Source organism: Anoplopoma fimbria, chromosome 18 (genome assembly GCF_027596085.1).
Source record: "Anoplopoma fimbria isolate UVic2021 breed Golden Eagle Sablefish chromosome 18, Afim_UVic_2022, whole genome shotgun sequence".
NCBI lineage: Eukaryota > Metazoa > Chordata > Actinopteri > Perciformes > Anoplopomatidae > Anoplopoma > Anoplopoma fimbria.
The window spans coordinates 21,727,413-21,750,783 of NC_072466.1; the positions used below are offsets into that span (position 1 = coordinate 21,727,413).

At 38.3% G+C, this 23,371-nt stretch overlaps 3 protein-coding genes across 3 annotated transcripts; all 3 read left to right on the forward strand.

Moving 5' to 3' along the window:
• Positions 1-8,596: 8,596 nt before the first annotated feature.
• Positions 8,597-15,396, forward strand: LOC129107617 (trace amine-associated receptor 1-like). Its single transcript, XM_054619120.1, has 5 exons — positions 8,597-8,600; positions 8,714-8,892; positions 9,570-9,667; positions 14,520-14,722; positions 14,795-15,396. The coding sequence occupies exons 1-5, from the start codon at positions 8,597-8,599 to the stop codon at positions 15,394-15,396; spliced, it is 1,086 nt and encodes a 361-aa protein (XP_054475095.1).
• A 3,259-nt stretch (positions 15,397-18,655) lies between these two features.
• LOC129107618 (trace amine-associated receptor 1-like) lies at positions 18,656-19,525 on the forward strand. The gene is made up of 2 exons (XM_054619121.1): positions 18,656-18,851; positions 18,924-19,525. The coding sequence occupies exons 1-2, from the start codon at positions 18,656-18,658 to the stop codon at positions 19,523-19,525; spliced, it is 798 nt and encodes a 265-aa protein (XP_054475096.1).
• A 2,376-nt stretch (positions 19,526-21,901) lies between these two features.
• Positions 21,902-22,894, forward strand: LOC129107620 (trace amine-associated receptor 1-like). The gene has a single exon (XM_054619122.1). The coding sequence runs from the start codon at positions 21,902-21,904 to the stop codon at positions 22,892-22,894; it is 993 nt and encodes a 330-aa protein (XP_054475097.1).
• The last annotated feature ends 477 nt before the right edge of the window (positions 22,895-23,371 follow it).

Below are 23,371 nucleotides of genomic sequence, written 5' to 3' on the forward strand. Positions count from 1 at the left end.
ATGAGGGAATTCACAGCCTGTTCCAAAGCTGACACTTTAAAGTAACTTTTTTTTTACGTGGTGGCTACCACCAAATTGTCATTTCACCTATTTCCGTTGAATCACGAGTCACATTTTATCATGACGCCAGACTTCTGTGCGAGCATGTCACAAACATCATACTTAATATGATAAATATAGGGATAAATAAAGTAGGGAAACTGGTTATGTAGAGTGGCATTTCAGCCAGAGGAGAATGAGATCATATACCCAAATCCAATGTTCTAATATTGTGTGGGTGTGTGTGTTTATTTGGTTGTATTTTCTTATATTCAAATGTAATCACCCTCATACATTTACAGCGACGTAGAGCATCAGTGAACATGATAAAACTTAAAAATGAAGGAAACCAAAAACTTTCAAGAAACATGCAGTTTTTGTTTCCTCCTTCAGATTCTGGAGCTTCTTGAAATGCTCTTAGCCTATGAGTGGGTAGCAGTGAAATAGATTAAATGATCATCATATCCTTTACGTCTTTGGGAGTGATGTGGACCTGAAGTGTTAAAACCAGATTATAGTTCACAATTTCCGTGGTGATCGGACCAGTGCCTGTAACAATCCCTCCCACACTACTCAAATTAAAAGGGTGCAAAATGTTTTAGTGTGCGCGATTCCTAGATGTTGTAACAGCTTAGCATGTCATGGTTATATTTTAAAAATGGTAAATACAGGCTAAAGGATGGGGAGCATTTCTGTTGCCTCTCGACGATGCTAATGATGTAAAGTGATCTTTACATAGATAATAGTTGTTTGCTGCCTTTTTGCACCTTTAAATCTTTGCATTCTTTGTCCTAAACACTATTTGTTTAACTATTTGATTAGTTATTGTGTATTCCTATCAGCGTTCTGGTTTATGAAACTCCATTTTATTTTTATATTATTATTTTAAGTTAATAACCAAGTTTTGAAAATGAATATTGCCATTTCAGATTTGTTGTGTATAATCTAAGTTAATTCCAATGTGTTTGAGAACACTTTTTTATGACATGATTGCCTTTTAAAGACTGAGACCTACAAGTTCTCGTGATTCAAACCCTGTCTGGCAATGTGCCCAGGAATAAGTTTAATTTCTCACCAAACATCTGACTTTGGTAAATCTAATTGGGTTAACACAGCAGACATTTCTTGCTTCCAGTTACTGAAGTTACTTGATATTAGGAATATTTTGAGTTTAGTTGAAGAATGGAGTTAAGTTTCATTTAAAAAACAAAAAACAAACAAAAACAAAACGGAAAATCTATGCATTTTTCTGTAATATACACCTAAAGTTTCCATGAAAACATAATAACCACCTATGCAAGAGAAGGTGAAGTTTTAGAATGGTAATTGTATTTGTTTACCTCTCATTGTCTTCTAGCTTCCAAAAAAAGGGCTCGTCAGGAGGGGATGCTCATTTTACTGTACCTCTTCAGATATATGCTGGAGAGGCCATCAGTCAACTTCCTGATATACTCTCTCTCTGTGAGTCACATACCTGTCTGGCAAGTTAAGTCAGCTCGTTTTTGGCCTAGAAACACTGCTTGATTGTATCGTGGAGCGATTTGATCATTTTTTCTTTTGCATATACAAATTTCCGTGTCGGAACATCCAAAAGTGTCTGACAGGTGGAGGTGGCGTTTGAGGTTTGGGTAAAAAGAATCTGCATTCAAATAAAGACCACATATGTCAGATGCACTTCGGCATGTCGGATCCTCCTACGCCATGACGCAAGCTGTTTCAGAGGGTCGAATGGCTGTCATTTTTTTCATGTCTGCTCTAATTTCTTCCATGTTCTTTTTCTTGCTTGTCTTGTTCCTTCCTCTAACACTAAGTCCAAAAGTATTTTAAAAAAGGAACAGTCTTTTAAAATGACTTCATTTGAATGAGTGTTATTATCAGAGGTTATTATTGAGGAATTGCATTTTTGAAAGACCTTTAGACGGCCGCTAAATTAAAAGGGGGAAAATTACAGTTGTAATCATTTGGCCCAAATGAAATGATTGGACGGCCTACCTGCTCACCTATGCCAGTGTTGCAGACTTGGCAACTTTGTCACTAGATTTAGGGACTGTTGGAGCTAGTGCTGATGGTTACTTTCATTGGAAAAGAGATGGCATTACTGGGATGTTTTTTTTTCAATTGGATATTTATAAAAATCTAGCGCAATATTAACAACCCTAAATTTAATTGTTTCTTTGAATTCTACATAGAGGCCGACCACACACATTAGTTTCACATTTAGTAAATAAGTGGATAAAGGGCCTAAATATTTGTACTCAGCTAAATCATAAAACAAAAAAACACAGATGTTACTTTAGACCACAAAAAGACTCCTATCATGCAACAGCTTCAAAGAGGAGCTTACGATTTCCTTTTACACCTTGAACATTGAGCACCAGTATTCCTCTTGTGGCCTGTAAGTTATCTGTATTAATGTACAGTGGTAGAACTACAGCTGCATCTAAATTAGCTTTAAATACAAATTAGGACTACATGCCTACATCTTTACTCATATGTATCATGAATACTGATGTTGTGGTTTTTCTTACAACCTTGCACCTGACAGTTCTATTTACTAAGACATTACCTAATGTCTCTATATGCCAACAGGAAAGTGTTTTTGTAAGAAATCGATAGCTTGAGTAATTTGTTTCAAGGAGCTATTGGCAGAACGCTTTTGTGGTCTTGCAAAAATGATCCTCCCGGCAGTCAAAAAGGACATACGTATGTTCATGTTCAAGTAGAAAAGTCGGAAGTAGGGTGATGTTATATCACAAAAAAAACAAAAACTATAGTGAGATTGCAGGTTTTATGAGCACCAAACCACTTTCAGCAATTGTGCTGACAATGGGCTATGCTTGTGTAAATAGAGTATTACATATGATACTGAGTGTGTGTTGGTCCATCCAAGACAACTGAAGACTGATATTACTTTTACCAGAGGACTCTTAAGTTTATTTATTCTTATAGGGGCTCCAATAATCAAGAGAAAAGTTAAAATATTACAAAAGTGCTTGGCTGAATTGGAAAAGTTGGTATATCAACTAAAGTAAACTGTAATTGTTTATGTATTTATTTGATAGGACAGATCATGTTAATGAGCATCAGTATGGCATACAAGATTTAAACATGCCAGAGTTAACAAAAATGCAAATGTTTCATCCGCAGTCCCTAGGCAGGTAACAAAAACGTATATTCCATATTACAGGTGACGATATATAGATACACTGTAAAAAAATTCCTGTTGTTTTTACAAAACAACTTGGCAGCTGTGGTTGCCAGGGATATTTTGTAAAAACTACAGTAAAAATGTAAACAACTTAACAGAACAACCTGTACATTTTACAGTTTAAAACTGTTGTAATATACATTTTAAACCCATACAACAGCTCTTTTCTGCTGAATTAACATGACCAAGCTGCTAATAAACAAATTATTTCTGTAATATTTACATGCAATTTTTGCATATTGTACATTTAATCCCATTCAATTTCACTGAAAAATACCAAACAACCTTGTTTAACTGTAAAAGTCTCATTACAAATCTGTTATTTAACCAATTTTCTTTTGTAATTTTTACTCAAATTTTTTTTATAATGTAGTGTCTTTTGCTGTATTAATGGCAGAGTTTTACAGTAAAAGCAACACCTAAATACTGCAAATGTATTCAATACAAAAAGGTGTAAAATCTTGGTTTATGACTCCTATCTAATATCAATCTCACTGTAAAACTGCCTAAAATGTGTTTTTCACCACTTGCTAGGATTATTGCTCAGCAGAAAACAATTGTTTTCTATACATTACTGGCAGATTGAACACTTCTATTTCAGACAATTTCATTTAAACTGCAGTGCCCTCTTTTGTAGAGGTTTGCTTTTCACAAGAAATGAATGAGAGGAAGTTGTCGTTGACAATGTTTCGATCAACACTCACCATGGACCGTCTTGAAGAAAAGCAGCGTCAGCTTGGTTTGTGGTGCTGTTGAACTGTAACGTTATACTGAGAGGTGTTTCTAATATTTAGTCTACCCTTCATATACATGGGATGGACCAACACCTCTGAAAAACAATTTGCATTAAAAAAAAGCAACATTATAACCTTGCTGAAGTTAACATGTATATACAGGGCTGTTATATTAGACTACATTAGCTTTATCTAGGCCTACCTGATAAACTGGCAAGTTCAGGGGAGGTTTGATACTTTAGTTTAATATTGGAATGGATTAGCATACATTCCACATACATACCTGCCATTTGTCTTCTTGGTACTCAACATAAAGAGGCTGATACTCAGTCTGACAGGCCTTCTACAGTTAGGTGCACAAACATCACAATACATCAATGCAAAAGTATTGACTGGGAAGATAGGTGTGCTCTTACACTGCCTATCAAGCAATGAAATAAATAGATTACATTAATAACAGTAAGCACCAGATCAAACATGTCAGAAGTTAGAGGGAAATTTAATTCTGGTAGACTTCAGCAATTGATAGACAATTCATATTTAGATAAACAGTTTAATAAATATCAAATAGTAAAAACATAAATAAGCAATAAATATAATACATAATAAAGATAGCAATTAATAAACAATGTAAAGAAATTCCAAAAATATATATATTTTTTTTTTACAGGACCAAAGTCCATTACAAAGGTATGCACAAGTGCATGACCATGTGCCTCTCCTCGCCATGTTCTTTTCTGGAGCTGACTTGAAACCAGCCTTCGGTCTATCCAGGAGCAGCATCAACATGCTGGTCCAGATGCTGCCCCGGCAAAAAGCCCATGGATGGAGCCATGAAATGGAGGTCCTGGTCACGGTGTACTGGCTTGCCTGTGGAGCGTCCGCCAGGGTAACTGCAGACATCTTTGCCAATGCGACTAGCCACCGTTTGCAGGACCGTCCACAACGTCGTGGAGGAAATGATGACCATCTTCCACAGAGTAATTCATTTCCCCAAACCAGAGGAGATGGAGGAGGTGGGGGCTGGCTTTGTTCGCCTTGCTGGCCATGAGGCATTCCGCTGTGCTGCCGGTGCCATCGACGGGTGCCACATCAGGATTCTTCCTCCTGCAGAGCCACAGAAGAAATGCTATATTAACAGAAAACTTTTCCCCTCAGTGCTACTGCAGGGCATCTGTGATGCCAAGGGCGCATTTCTGGATGTGTACATTGGAAATACAGGATCTGTACATGACGCACTCGTACTTAGAAGATCTCCGATGTACAAGCAGGCCCTGTATCCACCAGCTGGGTACATACTATTAGGAGATGGAGGATACCAAGTTGAAGCCCGGTACAACAGGCACCATGCAAAGGCAAGGAACATTATTGAGCACACCTTTGGCATCCTGAAAACTCGCTGGCGCTCCATCTTCCTGAGGGCCCTGGAGATCCGGCCTCTGTTCGCCCCGAAAGTGATTGGTGCCTGCTGCATCCTCCACAACATGTGTGTGGTAGCAGGTGATATCCTGGAGGAGGAGGAGGAGGAGGAGGAGGGACCAGATGACAGGGAGGATGTTGCAGAAGTCATGCAGAGGGAGCTGTCGGGGAACGGTGTCCGAGGAAGGCTTGCTGCCCAGCTTTCTGCTCCTGGAGAACTGCCTGCATGTCTGGGTGAACATGACTACATCTAGACTGTAAACCTCTCCAGATGTAGTCATGCTCACTAGAGGTTAGATAGATAGATAGATAGATAGATAGATAGATAGATAGATAGATAGATAGATAGATAGATAGATAGATAGATAGATAGATAGATAGATAGATAGATAGATAGATAGAGGTGGGTCAGAATAATCCATTATTCGTTCATGATCAAATCGATTTAGTTTCTTCTGGGGAAAACGACTTGTTTGTGGGTAGTTTATATGTTGTATATGTTCATTTGTTGCAATGTTCTTTTTCAGGGTTCCCACTCGTTAGGAAATCACTTACCAGGACAAGTGTGAACCCTGCTTTTTCTTGTTCTGGCTAAGAACATAATTGTATATAACTTTAAAATATAGGACCTTGTGATTATTTTCCTTTTGTTGTAAATATATACAATACACTATTGCCTTCAAGAATGAATTGCCTGGGTTGAAACTGAACAATATTTATTTACAATTAAAATAACACATTTAAATCAAAACTTATTCACAAGACTCTCGAACAGATTAAGATAACGCTCTGCTCTAGCTGCTGCCTCCCTTTCACTCTTCTCCCCTCTCTCTACGGCCTTTCTCTCCCTCTCCTCTTCCTTCTCTGCCTGCTCTCTCAAGAACTCCAGGAGGTTGTTCCTGGGCCTCTTTGTTGGAGGCTGCCCTGGCTTCCTCTGCAGAAGAGGTAGAGGCCGTTGGTGTGACCACGCCACCTGTAGTGGCAGTCAGATTTGCTGCAACTGCCCCCGGAGTGCAGCATCCATATCACTGTACCACTGCCAGGGGGCAGCAGTCACACCACCGGCCTCTACCCCTTTGCCTGTGGGGGGATCCCTAAGGTCCTGAAAATAGGGTATTAATCACTACACTGTGAAACTGAAGGCTCTCTCAGTAATACAGAGCAGAGCAACAGGCAGCTTACCTTGTATTTATCCTTAAGGTTGTTCCACTTCTTTTTTGCCTGTTTGGCTGTTATTGCCAGGCCAGACGTGGTAATAAAGTCACTGGAAAAAACAAAAACATAAACAAAGAGTGACACAGAGTGACACACTGCCTCTTCAATAAGATATGAATCATTATGGATGGAGACAGCACAAATCTGGCTCCATCCCTTACCCAGTCATACAGGCAATGATACAAGCACTCAAATAAATACTCACAACCATACAAAAATAAAGTACATGACCAAATTAAAACGAGTCAGTAAACGTTAGTAACATTAGTAAATCATGTGATTTTTTTTTCAGTTCCAATCATAGACTGTATATGGTTCCAATATAGTAGGCTAAAACCCTTTTTGTCAATAAGTAATTAATCTATCCACAATAGTTTCTATAGTACAGTATTATCGCTATTTTATGTCAAAAAACATTGTTTTAACATTTTCATGCTGTAATTTTACTATTTGTATTACAATTTTTTTGTGTTTAAACTACAGTCATCTGTTTATTCTACAAAGAAATATGATCATTTTAACATATACTTACTTTATAGAACAAAAACTCCCGCACACTGGCTTCTTCACTTGCGTATAAATGTATTTTAGTCACGACGTTTCGGTGCGTAGACCTTCATCAGGTTATTTTACATGGAAGTAAGGATGCATGCATTTAAATAGCATTTGGGGTTCGTAAATGGGTTGGAAGACCAATCCGATTGCCCCAATCAAATGACATCCACAAATCAAAACCATCGACAAATAAACAATCAATTTACATCATATGTGGCACTAAAAGCCTACAAACATGAAAACATACACATAATACTTAATATATATGAGGTATGTCTTCAATCAAAAAACACATAAAGATAAATATAGAAATTGTAGAAAGGCTATAATGCCAAGATCAGTACTTTCCTATTTCTTTTGTAGGACAGGATTTTTAGGAGTTTGCATAGATTATCTTCTAAAGTCTGTCCCTATAAAAGAAAAGAAAGGACAAAATATGTCACATTATAAAGAACGAGTGTTATACGTTTGAAATAAGTACAAATAAAATGAAATGAAATCGAATAGAGAATCGGAAAAATTAATTCACAACATTATGTTTAATAATAATTCATCATTCAAACCTTTGGGAGACAAGGTTTGTAGGGTGAATATCCAGAACGCCTCACGTTGTTTTAAAAACAAGTCAAAGTCGCCACCTCTAGGTGGTAGTCTGACTTTTTCAATGCCACAAAACCTTAAAGTGGATATGTCGTGTCTTTCATCATTAAAGTGTACCGCTACAGGATAGTCTCTGTCATTTCACAATATAGCATGTACACAACATCCACACATGTTGTGTACATGCTATATTGTCCATGTGGACTTGTGTATGTAGGCAAAACTACCAGAAAGCTCAAGCTGCGTATTAATGAACACAAAAGTTCTATAAGCAAAAGGAGGATATCGTCGCCGGTGGAGACGATATAATCGCCAAATTATTATCAGTGCCCTTTTCCAGACGACCTTTATTGAAAAGATGGACATTGTTAAAAAAGGCGCCCAACGCCCGAACACCTTGAGCTCAAGCAACCTGCAAAAGCCGGTTATGTGCGCCATTTTCAGGCTAGCAACTGGGAACGATACCCCTGGCTTACGAGCTCGGTTCGACACAAGAGGCTGTACTGCTGGGAGTGCTTGTTGTTCGGAACCGACAAGGGTGGAACTGGAAAGGTTACGAGAACCTTAGCTGTTTAACCAAGGCTGCACAAAAACACCAAAACACAGAAGTCTGATCCATTGTGTGATTTTCCTTGGGAAACAGGAATTACCTTTCAGGGGCCATGACGAGAGCAGAGAATCGGCTAATCGTGGTAATTACCTGGAGCTACTATCGTTTTTAGCGGAATATGATGCAGACTTGCACTACCATCTGTCCACTTCCAAAGTGTTTATTGGAACCTCAAGTCAAATCCAGAATGACTTGATTAGTGCTGTAGCCGATGTGATGGGTGAGACGATCAAAGAAGAAATAAGGAAAGCACCTTTGTAGCTGTAATGCTGGATGAAACATCAGATGTCAGCAATACTGCACAGCTATCGCTTGTTCTTCGTTTTGTAACAGGTGGCGTAAAAGAGAGATTCATCAAATTTGAGGATTTGACAGGAAACAAACGGACAGAGGACATAGCAGCCCTGGCTCTCGGGTTCTTGGAGGAATATGGATGCGTGGAAAAACTTGTAGCTCAGTGCTATGACGGCGCTGCCGTTATGGCCTCGGGGTTAAAAGGAATCCAAGCCAAGGTAAAGGAAAAGATCCCACAGGCCCTCTTCATACACTGTTATGCACATGCCCTCAATTTGGTTTTATCTCAAGGTGTTGCAAAAATTAGAGAATGCAAAATTTTCTTCTCACACCTTTCTGGCCTGGCTGCGTTCTTTTCTAAATCGCTAAAACGAACGCAGCTGCTTGATGAAATATGTCAGAAGAGACTGCCAAGAGTGGCACCAACCAGGTGGAATTTTTCATCAAGATTAGTGTGCACTGTATTTGAAAAGTTTCTGTTTCATATATAGTTGATCACCATGATGAATTTGAAGATGCTGCCATACACAGTGCTGATGGCTACATATCAAACCTGGGAAACTTTGAATTTTGCTTTTTGCTTTCGACTTTCAATGAAATGTTTCCACATGCAGATGTGCTCTTTGACATTTTACAGAATAAGTCATTTGACATGCAGTTTTGTGTGGACGAATTTTGTATTTGCATTGAGGGACAGAGGGAACGTTTTGATCAAATACATGACGAGACTGTGCAGAACACCGGCGGGCCAACTGGACGGAGAGCCCATGGAGAAACTCGCTCACACTACAAAAAGTTGCACGATAAAATTCTGGACAATATTGTAAATCAAGTGCAAAATCGGTTCAAAGATCACGAAAAACTTTCATTCCTTTCCCTTTTGGACCCCCAACAGTTCACCAGCTTTAAGACTGCATTCCCTGAAGCTGCCTTCTCAAGCCTGACAGCAAGCTACGGGCCGCACTTTGACCTGCCACGGCTGAAAAATGAGATGTCTGTGATGTATTCTATGGCAGATTTTCAGGGAAAGAACCCTTCTGACCTCCTCCTCTTTCTCCAACAAAAAGGACTCTGTGACAGCATGCATCAGTTATAGGAACTAACATGTTTAGTTGTAACAATCCCTGTCACCACTGCATCCGTGGAAAGGACATTTTCCGCCCTCAAACGGATAAAAATATATTCGAGGAACACAACAGGACAATCCCGACTCTGTGCATTAGCTTCCATAGCTATTGCAAAGCAAGTTCTCTTGGATCTAAAAACCAAGGATCAGCTTTATGACAGGGTTATTGAAAAATTCATCCAGAAGGACAGGAGGATGGATTTTGTATTCAAGTGAACCTCATTGGTGAGTGAAACTTTGACATTTGTATTGCTGGTTTTGCTTCAGTGTTGCATCTTGTTGAACTGGTTGCATTTACTTTCCACACACGTGTTGAATGATTGTTGTTCATAACGTGACTGCCGTCGTGAAGTCCGACAGCGCGCGTGTGCATAACAAGAACAACATAATTTTTGAAAATTGAGCAGTAACCTTACGTTTTGCATATAACATAAAAGCGGCCAGGGATGACCATATTTCTAATAAGTATTTTGTCTGTTTTGTAGGGAGGTACAGAAGGGCCCGTTCTGATAGTCACGATTCACCACTGAATTCAAGTTAGTTCTGGTTTGCCTCACGCCATTGTTTGAGATGGTTCTTAAAAATGGAATATGTTGGACATTCCCTTATAGCACATGGTAAGCCATTTCAGTATTTACTTCCTTTTACTGACAGCAGAGTTTGCCCAAATGTGTTGCATCTATGTGGCACCTGACAGTCTCCTAGTGGTGGCCCTGGTGCCAGTGCCATGGTTAGCCATCTGTTTAATAAATACATTTAAAGGCAGTGGAGAAAGCCCATGCATAACCTTAAACATAAAGGAAGCATATTAATAAGCTTAGCAAATTTTACTTTAAATTCCGTAACAATGATCAAATGAAAGTGTTTTTTTTATTACAAACTTTTATAGCTTTCTTGAAAAGTGATAATATTGATTAAGGGGGTGTTAAATTTGTAATTGACCAGTTAGTGAAACAATACTCAATTGGTGAAAAAAATTCATTGAGTGTAAATCTCTTGGGGGCATTAACTGATAGAAATGGCCTAATTTGCTTACAATTTTGTCAATTAAATTTAAAGATTTAAAAATTTAAATTTAAAATTTCAAGCTCCCCCTCTCTCAGGAGCACACCGGATATGTCCCACTTACTGGTTGTTTTGTAAACCTCATTCAAAGCCTCTTTTTGGTATTCAATAAAAGACATGATTTAGTGAGCTAGTCCTGATAATTCGTCATTGCAGATAGAAGGATTGAGGAGGCTTTTTGGATATCTTTTGCATGCATTAAAATTACTGCATCATCCGTATACATTTGAATATTGATGTATGGGCATGCCTTAGGTAGGTCATTAATATATAGTGCAAATAAAATTGGTCCAAGAAAAGAGCCTTGTGGGACCCCTAGGACAGTCAAAGTAAAATGTGACACAGTGCAATAGAAACTGGCTTAAAAGGAAGCATGCACCAGCTACTGAAGACAAACATTGGGGCTGACGAGAGAAGGGTCATAATTCCATCACATATTATACAAATTGTTTTATTGTCCAAGGTTTTACTGCTGGGGTCTTCCCATTTTTCTGAAGGCACATTCTCACGAGAATCCCAATAGTCAAAAAATGTCCCACTTGATCAGAAGCCCATTTGTTGGACAGCCTATTATCCCGAAAAAGCTTTTTTTTTAAAGTCTAAAGTCCGTCCCCCCAACTTAGATTACTTTTAGTTTTTGCTCAATTCTTGAATGTCTATGCAATTATGATTATATTATTCGATACCATAGACACCAAACAATTAAGCCAAGATAGCCCAATATCGTGTTTGACATAACTTCAGACTACACTAAATACATGACAAAGGTCCTTCCTAGAGGGATTTATTAGTTTCGGACTCTCGGCTGTGGGAAACAAGTAAAATTCCCGAAAGTTACTGTGTCTCTTTCACCAAATCACGAATTTAGGCTATTCTATGAGATCTTTTTTTAAACATAGAAAATGTTTTCACTTTCATTCACTGAGCCTCTGAAACAGTTTGGAACACAATTTATCTATTTTTAATGAAGTATCATAGCTTCTATATAGACCAAAGTTCAAGTAACTTTTTTGCCAGAGGACCCTCTACTTTAGTAAAGGTTCCCCATAATAAATAATCTTGGAAATGTTAATATGCCTATTATAGTTCTATCATCTGTGTATGTAGTCACATAGCACCATGATGCAAATGGAAGCATTCCATGTATTTTGAATCATACATTTTACACGTAAAACAAAATCTGGCTTGACATTCAGCATTCAGTGAGTACACAGAATGTATTCCTTAGACTATAGTGAAGGCTAACTCAGATTTCTAGTTTGTTTCTTGTCCCTCATTAAATTAGACTCTGTGGGTGTATTATGTCATTATGAAGATCATTAGTTGGCCAGAAATTTGTTTTGTTCAATTAACTTTGTTGTTGCTTGAAAAGTTCCCCAGTAGTCCCCCAGAAGTTGTTCCCCAGGTTGAAGAGGTGAGATGATGCTGGCAGGAAGAAAGAGAGAGAGAGAGAGTTCGTGTGTGGCCCAGGGACCAGCAACCACAACATACATTCACACCTCTAATTGAAGGCTGTTGCATCATCTAACTGGAGACATAATTATCAAGACACACAAGTGAGAATTTGGATCCACATACAATAAACTTTTGATAGAAAAATGTAGACAGTTTAATACAAATGAAATAATAAAAATAAGTTTGTATTAAACATGGTTACATGATGTTTACATTACATTTGACAAATAAAAAAGTCAGTGACATTAAAGAACAGCAGTGTACAAACATTACATTGAAAATAAAACATCTACATTCCCCACACCAGACCGCAGAGCCTTGCTGTTGAACTCCTTAAACAATAAGGTCCTAAGTAATTTTATACATACACATTATCGTAAAACAGTGAGCATATGTGCCTTCTGTAACCTTGCACTTAATACAAAACTTTGATATATCTGGGTTCATTTCATTGCATATCACACAAAACCGCTTATCCTAATCAGGGTCGCTGGAGCTGATCCAGCTGTCAGTGGGCGAAGGCAGGGTTCACCCCGGACAGGTTGCCAGACTATTGCAGAGCAATATGTAGTCTATGATTTATCTTAAATTTCCTTTGTTCCATCAGTGGTCAAACAGCCAGACGGGTTCAGCCATATATCATCCCACTGTATATCTTCAGATTCTACACCAAGTCAAATTCCATTTTGAACGTAATATATGAATATTTGAAAGTGGCCCAAAAAAATCAGGTAGAGAGATGGTGATGATGGATAAAAACGAAGATACTGATGGTGATCATCAGAAAGTAGAAGCATCAGTACACTGCCCTGTTTGAATAGCCCTAACATCAGGACCAGTACCTTTTCACCAAGTCTAAAATAAGGACATGGGCTAAGTATGGCTATTCTATCCGATCAAAAGCTTTTCCTGCATCTAATGATACAGCCAATGTCTTGTCTTTTACTCTTACACAGTATTGTAGTTTATTTTATTTTATTGCATGAATTACATTGTAATCATTATTTCTCTAGCAATTAACAACACACCTAAAGAAACGTGAGCATTATAGGCTACAAATAAAAACATGCAAGCTAGCTAAAGATACATTGTTATCTTAACTGAGATTGTCGGGGTAGTTTGTATGCTTCAGATAAAAGGCCGATTTAGGCTCTTTTTGTTTCTTTTTGCCATCTTTGAGTATTTTGTAGCTCACTGAATGACAGAGAAGTGTTCTCCTGACCATTCCGGTCCAGGTGGATTATCAGGTCCTAATGTTGTTTCGAATACTGGCCACCAGTGGTACCACATACTGTAGCACACAGCTGAATGTCTGCAGACAGCACGCTCTCAAGTGCGATATAGTGGTTGCTATGATACAGTTGTTCTACTTTGTATAGCTGTTCAGTTAACTAATCTGCACAAACATTGCCCAATTTTTCAAGCCCACCCACTATGCTTCGTTCCAGCTTAAACTGATGAAAACAAGTCAAATCAGCCAGTTTACCACCGTACCTGGCAACACTGCAATTTACCAAAATCTGCCAAGTGGGGGCATCAAGTTTTGGTTGAGAATCAAAGTAAAAAACTAAACAAATGAAATTGTGTTGAAGCAAACCAAAAAAATGGAGAGTAGACGCACACACATCATTGGTCAACTATGTCCTTTCATTGTATCTTCTTTGTCTCATGCAAACAGGATGCCGTCCCATTCCTGATTGGACAACAACATTTATAGTGAGGAGATATATGTTGATAAGTATGAAGGTTAAGTAGTTAGTGCACATCATCATCAGCAGTGATGCATGGACCATTGTGAGGGTTTAACAGGTGAATGAAAATCGTGTACAGACTTTAATTTTTTAAACATTCTTTAATGTGTCCTGAAACATTTCAGTCTTGACTTAAACATTGCTTTCGTATTTTTGCAACTATAATATAACAAATAAATACATAGATTGAAATGTACTTCATTGTTATATATTAAAATAATAATATCAGATACCAGATCTGCTATTGCCCATTGAGCAGCGATATATATATCAAATCAATGCTTATTGCTAATCTTCTTCTTTATTTGTAGGAACCTTAAAACATGGAACCAGAAGTCACTTTCAACTTGACCAACGTTGTAACTGCCATACATCCCTGCTACGAAGTCGATGATTTCTACTTCATACTGGCAAAGACCCCTTCCATTATTTGTGTATTGTTATATAGCTTCCTAATGTTATTGTCTGTTGTAACAATATGTGGAAACCTTCTCGTTATAATCTCTGTCTCTTATTTCAAACAGCTCCACACTCCTACCAATTACCTTATTGTCTCTCTGGCTTTGGCTGACCTACTTGTTGGGATCATAGTCTTTCCTTTCAGCATGGCATTCTCACTTAGCTCATGTTTGTATCATGAGGGTTTATTTTGCAAAGTACGTGGCAGTTTTGATATATCACTGAGCACAGCTTCTATTCTGAACCTATGTTGTATTTCTATTGACAGATATTATGCAATATGTAAGCCTCTGACCTATAGAACTAGAGTAAGCTATCGTGTTATTGTGATCATGATCCTGGTGAGCTGGGGGGTCTCTGCTCTAATTGGAGTCAGCATCATAATTGCTGGATTAAATGATAAAAAATGCGAAGAAAGGTGTTTAATTGATGTTCTCATAGAAAACACTATTGGACCTATTTTATCATTTTATCTTCCAGTGATCATATTGCTCTGTATCTATCTAAAGATTTTCCTTGTGGCACAGAGACAGGCACGCAGCATCCGGAACATAACCTGTCAGAGAACAAAGTGTAGGGCCACTGTGAGTAAGATGGAGAGAAAGGCCACCAAAACTCTGGCTACTGTTTTAGGAGTTTTTCTGTTATTTTGGACTCCTTTCTTTCTTTGTATCACCTTTCTGCCTTTCAGTAATAATTCAGTTCCAGTTCCTGTGATTGAAACCCTCAACTGGCTTACGCTGTCAAATTCAATGCTCAATCCGTTTATTTATGCTTTCTTTTACAGCTGGTTCAGATCAGCTTTCAGAATGATCATTTCTGGAAAAATATTTCAAGGTGATTTTACTAACGCAAAACTGTCTTGACTTGAATTCCTGAAATGGCTTATGATTTGGTTGGCACAATAAAGAAGATTATCTTTACACTTTCTCATACAATGTCATGTAATAACCATCCTTTTCGAAGTGGGTTGCTTCAAATAAATGTTCCAAGAAATAATGTGAAACAATTCTAGCTAACACAAAACAACAGAATAAACTGAGTTAATTAAAGCAAAAATAACACATAGAAGTGAAACACCAATGTAAAAATATAAATAAATTCAAAAGCCTTTATAAAAACTAACCCGCGTTGAAGTACCTGACTATGACAGCCTGGCACTGGTATAGCACTTGATGAGGCGCACTGTAAATGCTATTCAGTTAAAAGTTTTAGCTTGAAGGTAAACCATGTAGCATTGTCAGTTTGATGGCTTTACAAGCCAGAGAGAGAGAGAGTGCATGGTGGTTGACCAAACTAGAGTGTGAATAAAAAGAGGGACTGACGTTAGTGCTAACAAAGCAGCGTATCAGAGAAATAAAATATTACTTTAGAACATGATTGAATATTATTGAGAACAGCACACTGCTTATTGGTTGGGGGTTATACACCCAAATGGGGCCCAAAGACTCTAAAAAGCGGTATCTCTTCATCTATAAAGCTTCTATACAGATGCTTCAACCCTATATTTCAACCATTTTGACTCTGAACTCACACAATCTTACACACTCACTCTAGGATGTTGCTCCACAGTACACTCTCTTATAGTGCAGCTTACACATGGAATAGTCTGCAAATAGGCTTAAACTTGGAGTCTCGTCCGCCGATACAGCTGTTCAATGCTCATTTCATTAGACGTTTTAATGGGCTGTGACTTCTTTTAACTGTATTTTTATCTGGCTTATTTCTTGTCTATTTTGATACTACACTGCTTTTATATCCTCCATTTTAAAATCTACTCTGTACCATAAATGCTGAATTTTGAGTCCCTTTTGTTAGCGTGAGTAACTAACTGTAATTCAGGATTTTCACCCGAGCCTCAACCAGGTTCAAGATGATTGCTTATTTGTTTGCTCGCAGGGTAAGGGCCGCGTACTGAGTCAGTGTCCTGTAACAAAATGCTACCCTTCACAAGGGGGCAGCACCTTGTTGGTTGACTTTTCAAGAGGACATGGAAATGCTTTGTTTTACTGGAGGAGCCCAGAGGGATGTTGCACATGTTCTTTATCTCCCCATCCTGCTGGAGGTCCCCTGATTGGGTACCTTGTTCATCCAACAGAGGTTGTAGTGCTAGGCTATCAGCATTGAAATCATAGCAATGGGCTGATGTTTGACTTGGTACATCAGCAGATAATCGTTGCAACAACTAGCCCATATTTTTGTTGCAATGTCAGCATGTGTGATACAGCAAAGGGTTCCCAAAACCCTACACAGTTGATAAGGTCCATTTCATGAGTTTATTGACATCATAAAACCTCCCCGTACCAGACTGCTCACTTCCCTTCGCTTCAGATTGTTCTGACCCTAAGACACCACTTGATCCTTGTGGTGGTCATCTAACAACAAAGATTGATCATGATGGAATTTTATTTAAGGTGTTTTATGTCAAGCTGGGGATAACAGTGACCATGACATGTATCCAATTGGTCTGATAGAGGCGTCTGGAAACTGAATCACAGGACAAGTCATCAAAGTGCATCTAAAACTGCTCTCACTGAAGGCCCATTTTGGCAGCCTCAAATGTCTGGATATGCCATTTTCCCTATCTTAATGCGGCTCCCTTTCTCAAGAGCTTATGTAGTGGCCCTAGCACTGTGGAGAAATTGGGCATGAGCGTGTGGAAATAATTGAGCATTTTTAGAAAAGACTTAAACTGGCTCTGGTGGAGCGGTGTTGCGGTCTGCCCTTTTTAACTGACATAAGTATCTTCTGTGTATGGTTCCATACTCTTTTTCACCCTGATCTGTACAGCATTATATTTCAGTTATTGTTCCTCATCATCCTCCAGCTTGTATTGCACCTATGTAGGGTTTCCTTTGTTCTGTCCTGATTGGCTGGTTCTATTTCCTATCCAAGTGCCTCCTTCTGTTTTTCTGCAGTTGTGGCAAACTTTATCTTTAATGACAATCACCCCGCAAGATTTCCATCAAATTTGAAAGGCCAAAAATTTTGTATGAGTTCCCTCCACCCTTGTTTGCTTCAGCTCAGCTACATTTTCAGACACTGTTTAATATTTACGTTGCTAAGACAATTGGCCTTACCAACGTAATTTATCCATCCACTTTTTTTACGCCTTTGAATGCGGTCATTGTTATTTATCACATACCAGTCTGTCGCTTTTTTTTAATTCAGTGCTACCCAAAAATTCAAATTTAAAATTTCAAGCTCCCCCCTCTCTCAGGAGCACACCGGATAACTGAGATTGTCGGGGTAGTTTGTATGTAGGTTGCTATGATACAGTTGTTCTACTTTGTATAGCTGTTCAGTTAACTAATCTGCACAAACATTGCCCAATTTTTCAAGCCCACCCACTATGCTTCGTTCCAGCTTAAACTGATGAAAACAAGTCAAATCAGCCAGTTTACCACCGTACCTGGCAACACTGCAATTTACCAAAATCTGCCAAGTGGGGGCATCAAGTTTTGGTTGAGAATCAAAGTAAAAAACTAAACAAATGAAATTGTGTTGAAGCAAACCAAAAAAAATGGAGAGTAGACGCACACACATCATTGGTCAACTATGTCCTTTCATTGTATCTTCTTTGTCTCATGCAAACAGGATGCCGTCCCATTCCTGATTGGACAACAACATTTATAGTGAGGAGATATATGTTGATAAGTATGAAGGTTCAGTAGTTAGTGCACATCATCATCAGCAGTGATGCATGGACCATTGTGAGGGTTTAACAGGTGAATGAAAATCGTGTACAGACTTTAATTTTTTAAACATTCTTTAATGTGTCCTGAAACATTTCAGTCTTGACTTAAACATTGCTTTCGTATTTTTGCAACTATAATATAACAAATAAATACATAGATTGAAATGTACTTCATTGTTATATATTAAAATAATAATATCAGATACCAGATCTGCTATTGCCCATTGAGCAGCGATATATATATCAAATCAATGCTTATTGCTAATCTTCTTCTTTATTTGTAGGAACCTTAAAACATGGAACCAGAAGTCACTTTCAACTTGACCAACGTTGTAACTGCCATACATCCCTGCTACGAAGTCGATGATTTCTACTTCATACTGGCAAAGACCCCTTCCATTATTTGTGTATTGTTATATAGCTTCCTAATGTTATTGTCTGTTGTAACAATATGTGGAAACCTTCTCGTTATAATCTCTGTCTCTTATTTCAAACAGCTCCACACTCCTACCAATTACCTTATTGTCTCTCTGGCTTTGGCTGACCTACTTGTTGGGATCATAGTCTTTCCTTTCAGCATGGCATTCTCACTTAGCTCATGTTTGTATCATGAGGGTTTATTTTGCAAAGTACGTGGCAGTTTTGATATATCACTGAGCACAGCTTCTATTCTGAACCTATGTTGTATTTCTATTGACAGATATTATGCAATATGTAAGCCTCTGACCTATAGAACTAGAGTAAGCTATCGTGTTATTGTGATCATGATCCTGGTGAGCTGGGGGGTCTCTGTTCTAATTGGAGTCAGCATCATAATTGCTGGATTAAATGATAAAAAATGCGAAGAAAGGTGTTTAATTGATGTTCTCATAGAAAACACTATTGGACCTATTTTATCATTTTATCTTCCAGTGATCATATTGCTCTGTATCTATCTAAAGATTTTCCTTGTGGCACAGAGACAGGCACGCAGCATCCGGAACATAACCTGTCAGAGAACAAAGTGTAGGGCCACTGTGAGTAAAATGGAGAGAAAGGCCACCAAAACTCTGGCTACTGTTTTAGGAGTTTTTCTGTTATTTTGGACTCCTTTCTTTCTTTGTATCACCTTTCTGCCTTTCAGTAATAATTCAGTTCCAGTTCCTGTGATTGAAACCCTCAACTGGCTTGCGCTGTCAAATTCAATGCTCAATCCGTTTATTTATGCTTTCTTTTACAGCTGGTTCAGATCAGCTTTCAGAATGATCATTTCTGGAAAAATATTTCAAGGTGATTTTACTCACGCAAAACTGTCTTGACTTGAATTCCTGAAATGGCTTATGATTTGGTTGGCACAATAAAGATGATTATCTTTACACTTTCTCATACAATGTCATGTAATAACCATCCTTTTCGAAGTGGGTTGCTTCAAATAAATGTTCCAAGAAATAATGTGAAACAATTCTAGCTAACACAAAACAACAGAATAAACTGAGTTAATTAAAGCAAAAATAACACATATAAGTGAAACACCAATGTAAAAATATAAATAAATTCAAAAGCCTTTATAAAAACTAACCCGCGTTGAAGTACCTGACTATGACAGCCTGGCACTGGTATAGCACTTGATGAGGCGCACTGTAAATGCTATTCAGTTAAAAGTTTTAGCTTGAAGGTAAACCATGTAGCATTGTCAGTTTGATGGCTTTACAAGCCAGAGAGAGAGAGAGTGCATGGTGGTTGACCAAACTAGAGTGTGAATAAAAAGAGGGACTGACGTTAGTGCTAACAAAGCAGCGTATCAGAGAAATAAAATATTACTTTAGAACATGATTGAATATTATTGAGAACAGCACACTGCTTATTGGTTGGGGGTTATACACCCAAATGGGGCCCAAAGACTCTAAAAAGCGGTATCTCTTCATCTATAAAGCTTCTATACAGATGCTTCAACCCTATATTTCAACCATTTTTACTCTGAACTCACACAATCTTACACACTCACTCTAGGATGTTGCTCCACAGTACACTCTCTTATAGTGCAGCTTACACATGGAATAGTCTGCAAATAGGCTTAAACTTGGAGTCTCGTCCGCCGATACAGCTGTTCAATGCTCATTTCATTAGACGTTTTAATGGGCTGTGACTTCTTTTAACTGTATTTTTATCTGGCTTATTTCTTGTCTATTTTGATACTACACTGCTTTTATATCCTCCATTTTAAAATCTACTCTGTACCATAAATGCTGAATTTTGAGTCCCTTTTGTTAGCGTGAGTAACTAACTGTAATTCAGGATTTTCACCCGAGCCTCAACCAGGTTCAAGATGATTGCTTATTTGTTTGCTCGCAGGGTAAGGGCCGCGTACTGAGTCAGTGTCCTGTAACAAAATGCTACCCTTCACAAGGGGGCAGCACCTTGTTGGTTGACTTTTCAAGAGGACATGGAAATGCTTTGTTTTACTGGAGGAGCCCAGAGGGATGTTGCACATGTTCTTTATCTCCCCATCCTGCTGGAGGTCCCCTGATTGGGTACCTTGTTCATCCAACAGAGGTTGTAGTGCTAGGCTATCAGCATTGAAATCATAGCAATGGGCTGATGTTTGACTTGGTACATCAGCAGATAATCGTTGCAACAACTAGCCCATATTTTTGTTGCAATGTCAGCATGTGTGATACAGCAAAGGGTTCCCAAAACCCTACACAGTTGATAAGGTCCATTTCATGAGTTTATTGACATCATAAAACCTCCCCGTACCAGACTGCTCACTTCCCTTCGCTTCAGATTGTTCTGACCCTAAGACACCACTTGATCCTTGTGGTGGTCATCTAACAACAAAGATTGATCATGATGGAATTTTATTTAAGGTGTTTTATGTCAAGCTGGGGATAACAGTGACCATGACATGTATCCAATTGGTCAGTCCCCTACTGAAGAGGCTGCTGTAGGAATTTCATTCAGACTTGGAAATGCTACTAGCAAACGTTTATTCAAATGCAAAAATTACATTTAGCAAGGAATGCCCAGGTTGAAAGTGGCCTAATGATGCAGCTGGGTCAACACATTGTCATGGCTGACAGGGAATCAACTTTTTGCAAAGACGTAAGATCTTCAGACAAAACTTTGATGAATGATGAATTCCCATGTACAGAGACATAACACTAACAACTTAAGTAAGATGAAACCTGATCAAGACAGTGGTAGCGTACAACTTGGCCCCAACCTTTGGATTGTGTGATCTGACCTAAGGATTTTAGACTGAAAATGGAGCTCTGGACTATGGACAAGGGGGAAAGTTCATAATAATGCATTTTGTACTGCGTCAATACGAACAAGTTGTTAATTTTTTTTGTTTGTTTGCCATCTCACAGGACACTGTATCTTCCATCTGATTGGACAAGTGAGGTTTGCATTAATTATAATAATGAGATAGGAATGGTTAAATATTTAGTCTAACTCCTGCAGTGTGCCCAAGCAATCGGGGTCTTCCATACTGATGTGTATCTGGAGGGTTGAATAGGTATGGTATGAAAATGTATGAAGCGCTAAGATAAAAGAAAACTAATGTTTGAATTGTGCATTAATACTGAACATTATATTTTGTCAATCAAATTCTTAGAACTGAACTTTTCTCAATAATATTTTTCATACTGTTTGTAAACATAACTGAATGACAGGCATGCAATAGCTTGGAAATGGAAATCAGCATCAACAGGACTAATGTTCTTACTGAGATACATCCCTGCTATAAATTAGATGTTTCTTACTTACTGACAAGCAACCCTTCTACAATATGTGTATTGTTTCATATTTTCCTTGGGTCATTATCAGCTGTAACTGTATGTGGAAACCTTCTTGTCATAATCTCCATCACTTACTTCAAACAGCTCCACACTCCTACAAATTACCTAATTCTCTCTCTTGCTGTGGCTGACCTACTTGTTGGGGTTTTAGTCTTTCCTCTCACCATGGCATTTTCTACAACCTTATGTCGGTACTATAAAGAGTTAGGTTGTAAAGTACGGAGCACGTTTGATGTATTACTGTGCACATCTTCTATTCTAAACTTGTTTTGTATTTCTATTGACCGATATTATGCTGTGTGTCAGCCTCTGACATACAGAGCTAAACTAAATAGTCATGTTGTTGTGCTCATGATCTTGATGAGCTGGGGGGTTTCTGCTCTAATTGCAACTTGCTTCATAATTGTCGGAATAAACCAAGAATTATGTGCCGGAGCATGTTTAATCTTTGCTTTAATGGCATACATTTTTGGACTTATTTTTTCATTTTACCTCCCAGCGATTGTAATGCTGGGTATCTACTTGAAGATTTTCCTTGTGGCACAGAGACAGGCACGCAGCATCCGGAACACAACCTGTCAGAGAACAAAGTGTGGAGCAACTGTGAGTAAGATGGAGAGAAAGGCCACCAAAACTCTGGCCATTGTGATGGGAATTTTTCTGATGTCTTGGCTTCCTTTCTTTCTTTGTACTACCATTCTTTCCTTCAGTCATGTCTATGTGCCGCTTCCTTTGATTGAACTCCTTAATTGGCTTGCACTGTCAAATTCTATGCTCAATCCGTTTATTTATGCTTTCTTTTACAGCTGGTTCAGATCAGCTTTCAGAATGATCATTTCTGGAAAAATTATTCAAGGGGATTTTACAAACTCAAAACTGCTCTAATTAATTGTTATGTATGCATTGTGTAGAAGTGTCTATGATGAAAATGTTTCACAAGCAAAAACATACACTCATATGTATACACAGAATACACACCCACTATACTATAGACTACACTGTACCTGAGATAAAAGTATAAAAAATACAATTCTACATGAATGTTTTATACTACTGAACAATAATAAAATAAAATGTGAATAGCAGCATTCCATTGATGTATTACTGGTACAACATGACACACACAAGGTTGTGATTTTGAAGACTTATGTAAAGTTTGGTTTGCAAAGTCCTTTCCAAAGAAGTTCCAAAGACCTCCTCAGGCAGTTGTTTCCAAAGCCTGCCTCTGACAGCAGCCATGTTGCCATTCAATTGTCTAGCAACCTTTTAGCTAACTTTGTCACAAAAAAGTAATGGGAAACGTTTCCATCAACTGGTTTGGAGCCAAGAAACAGAATACTGCTTACATGAACCCCTGCTGAG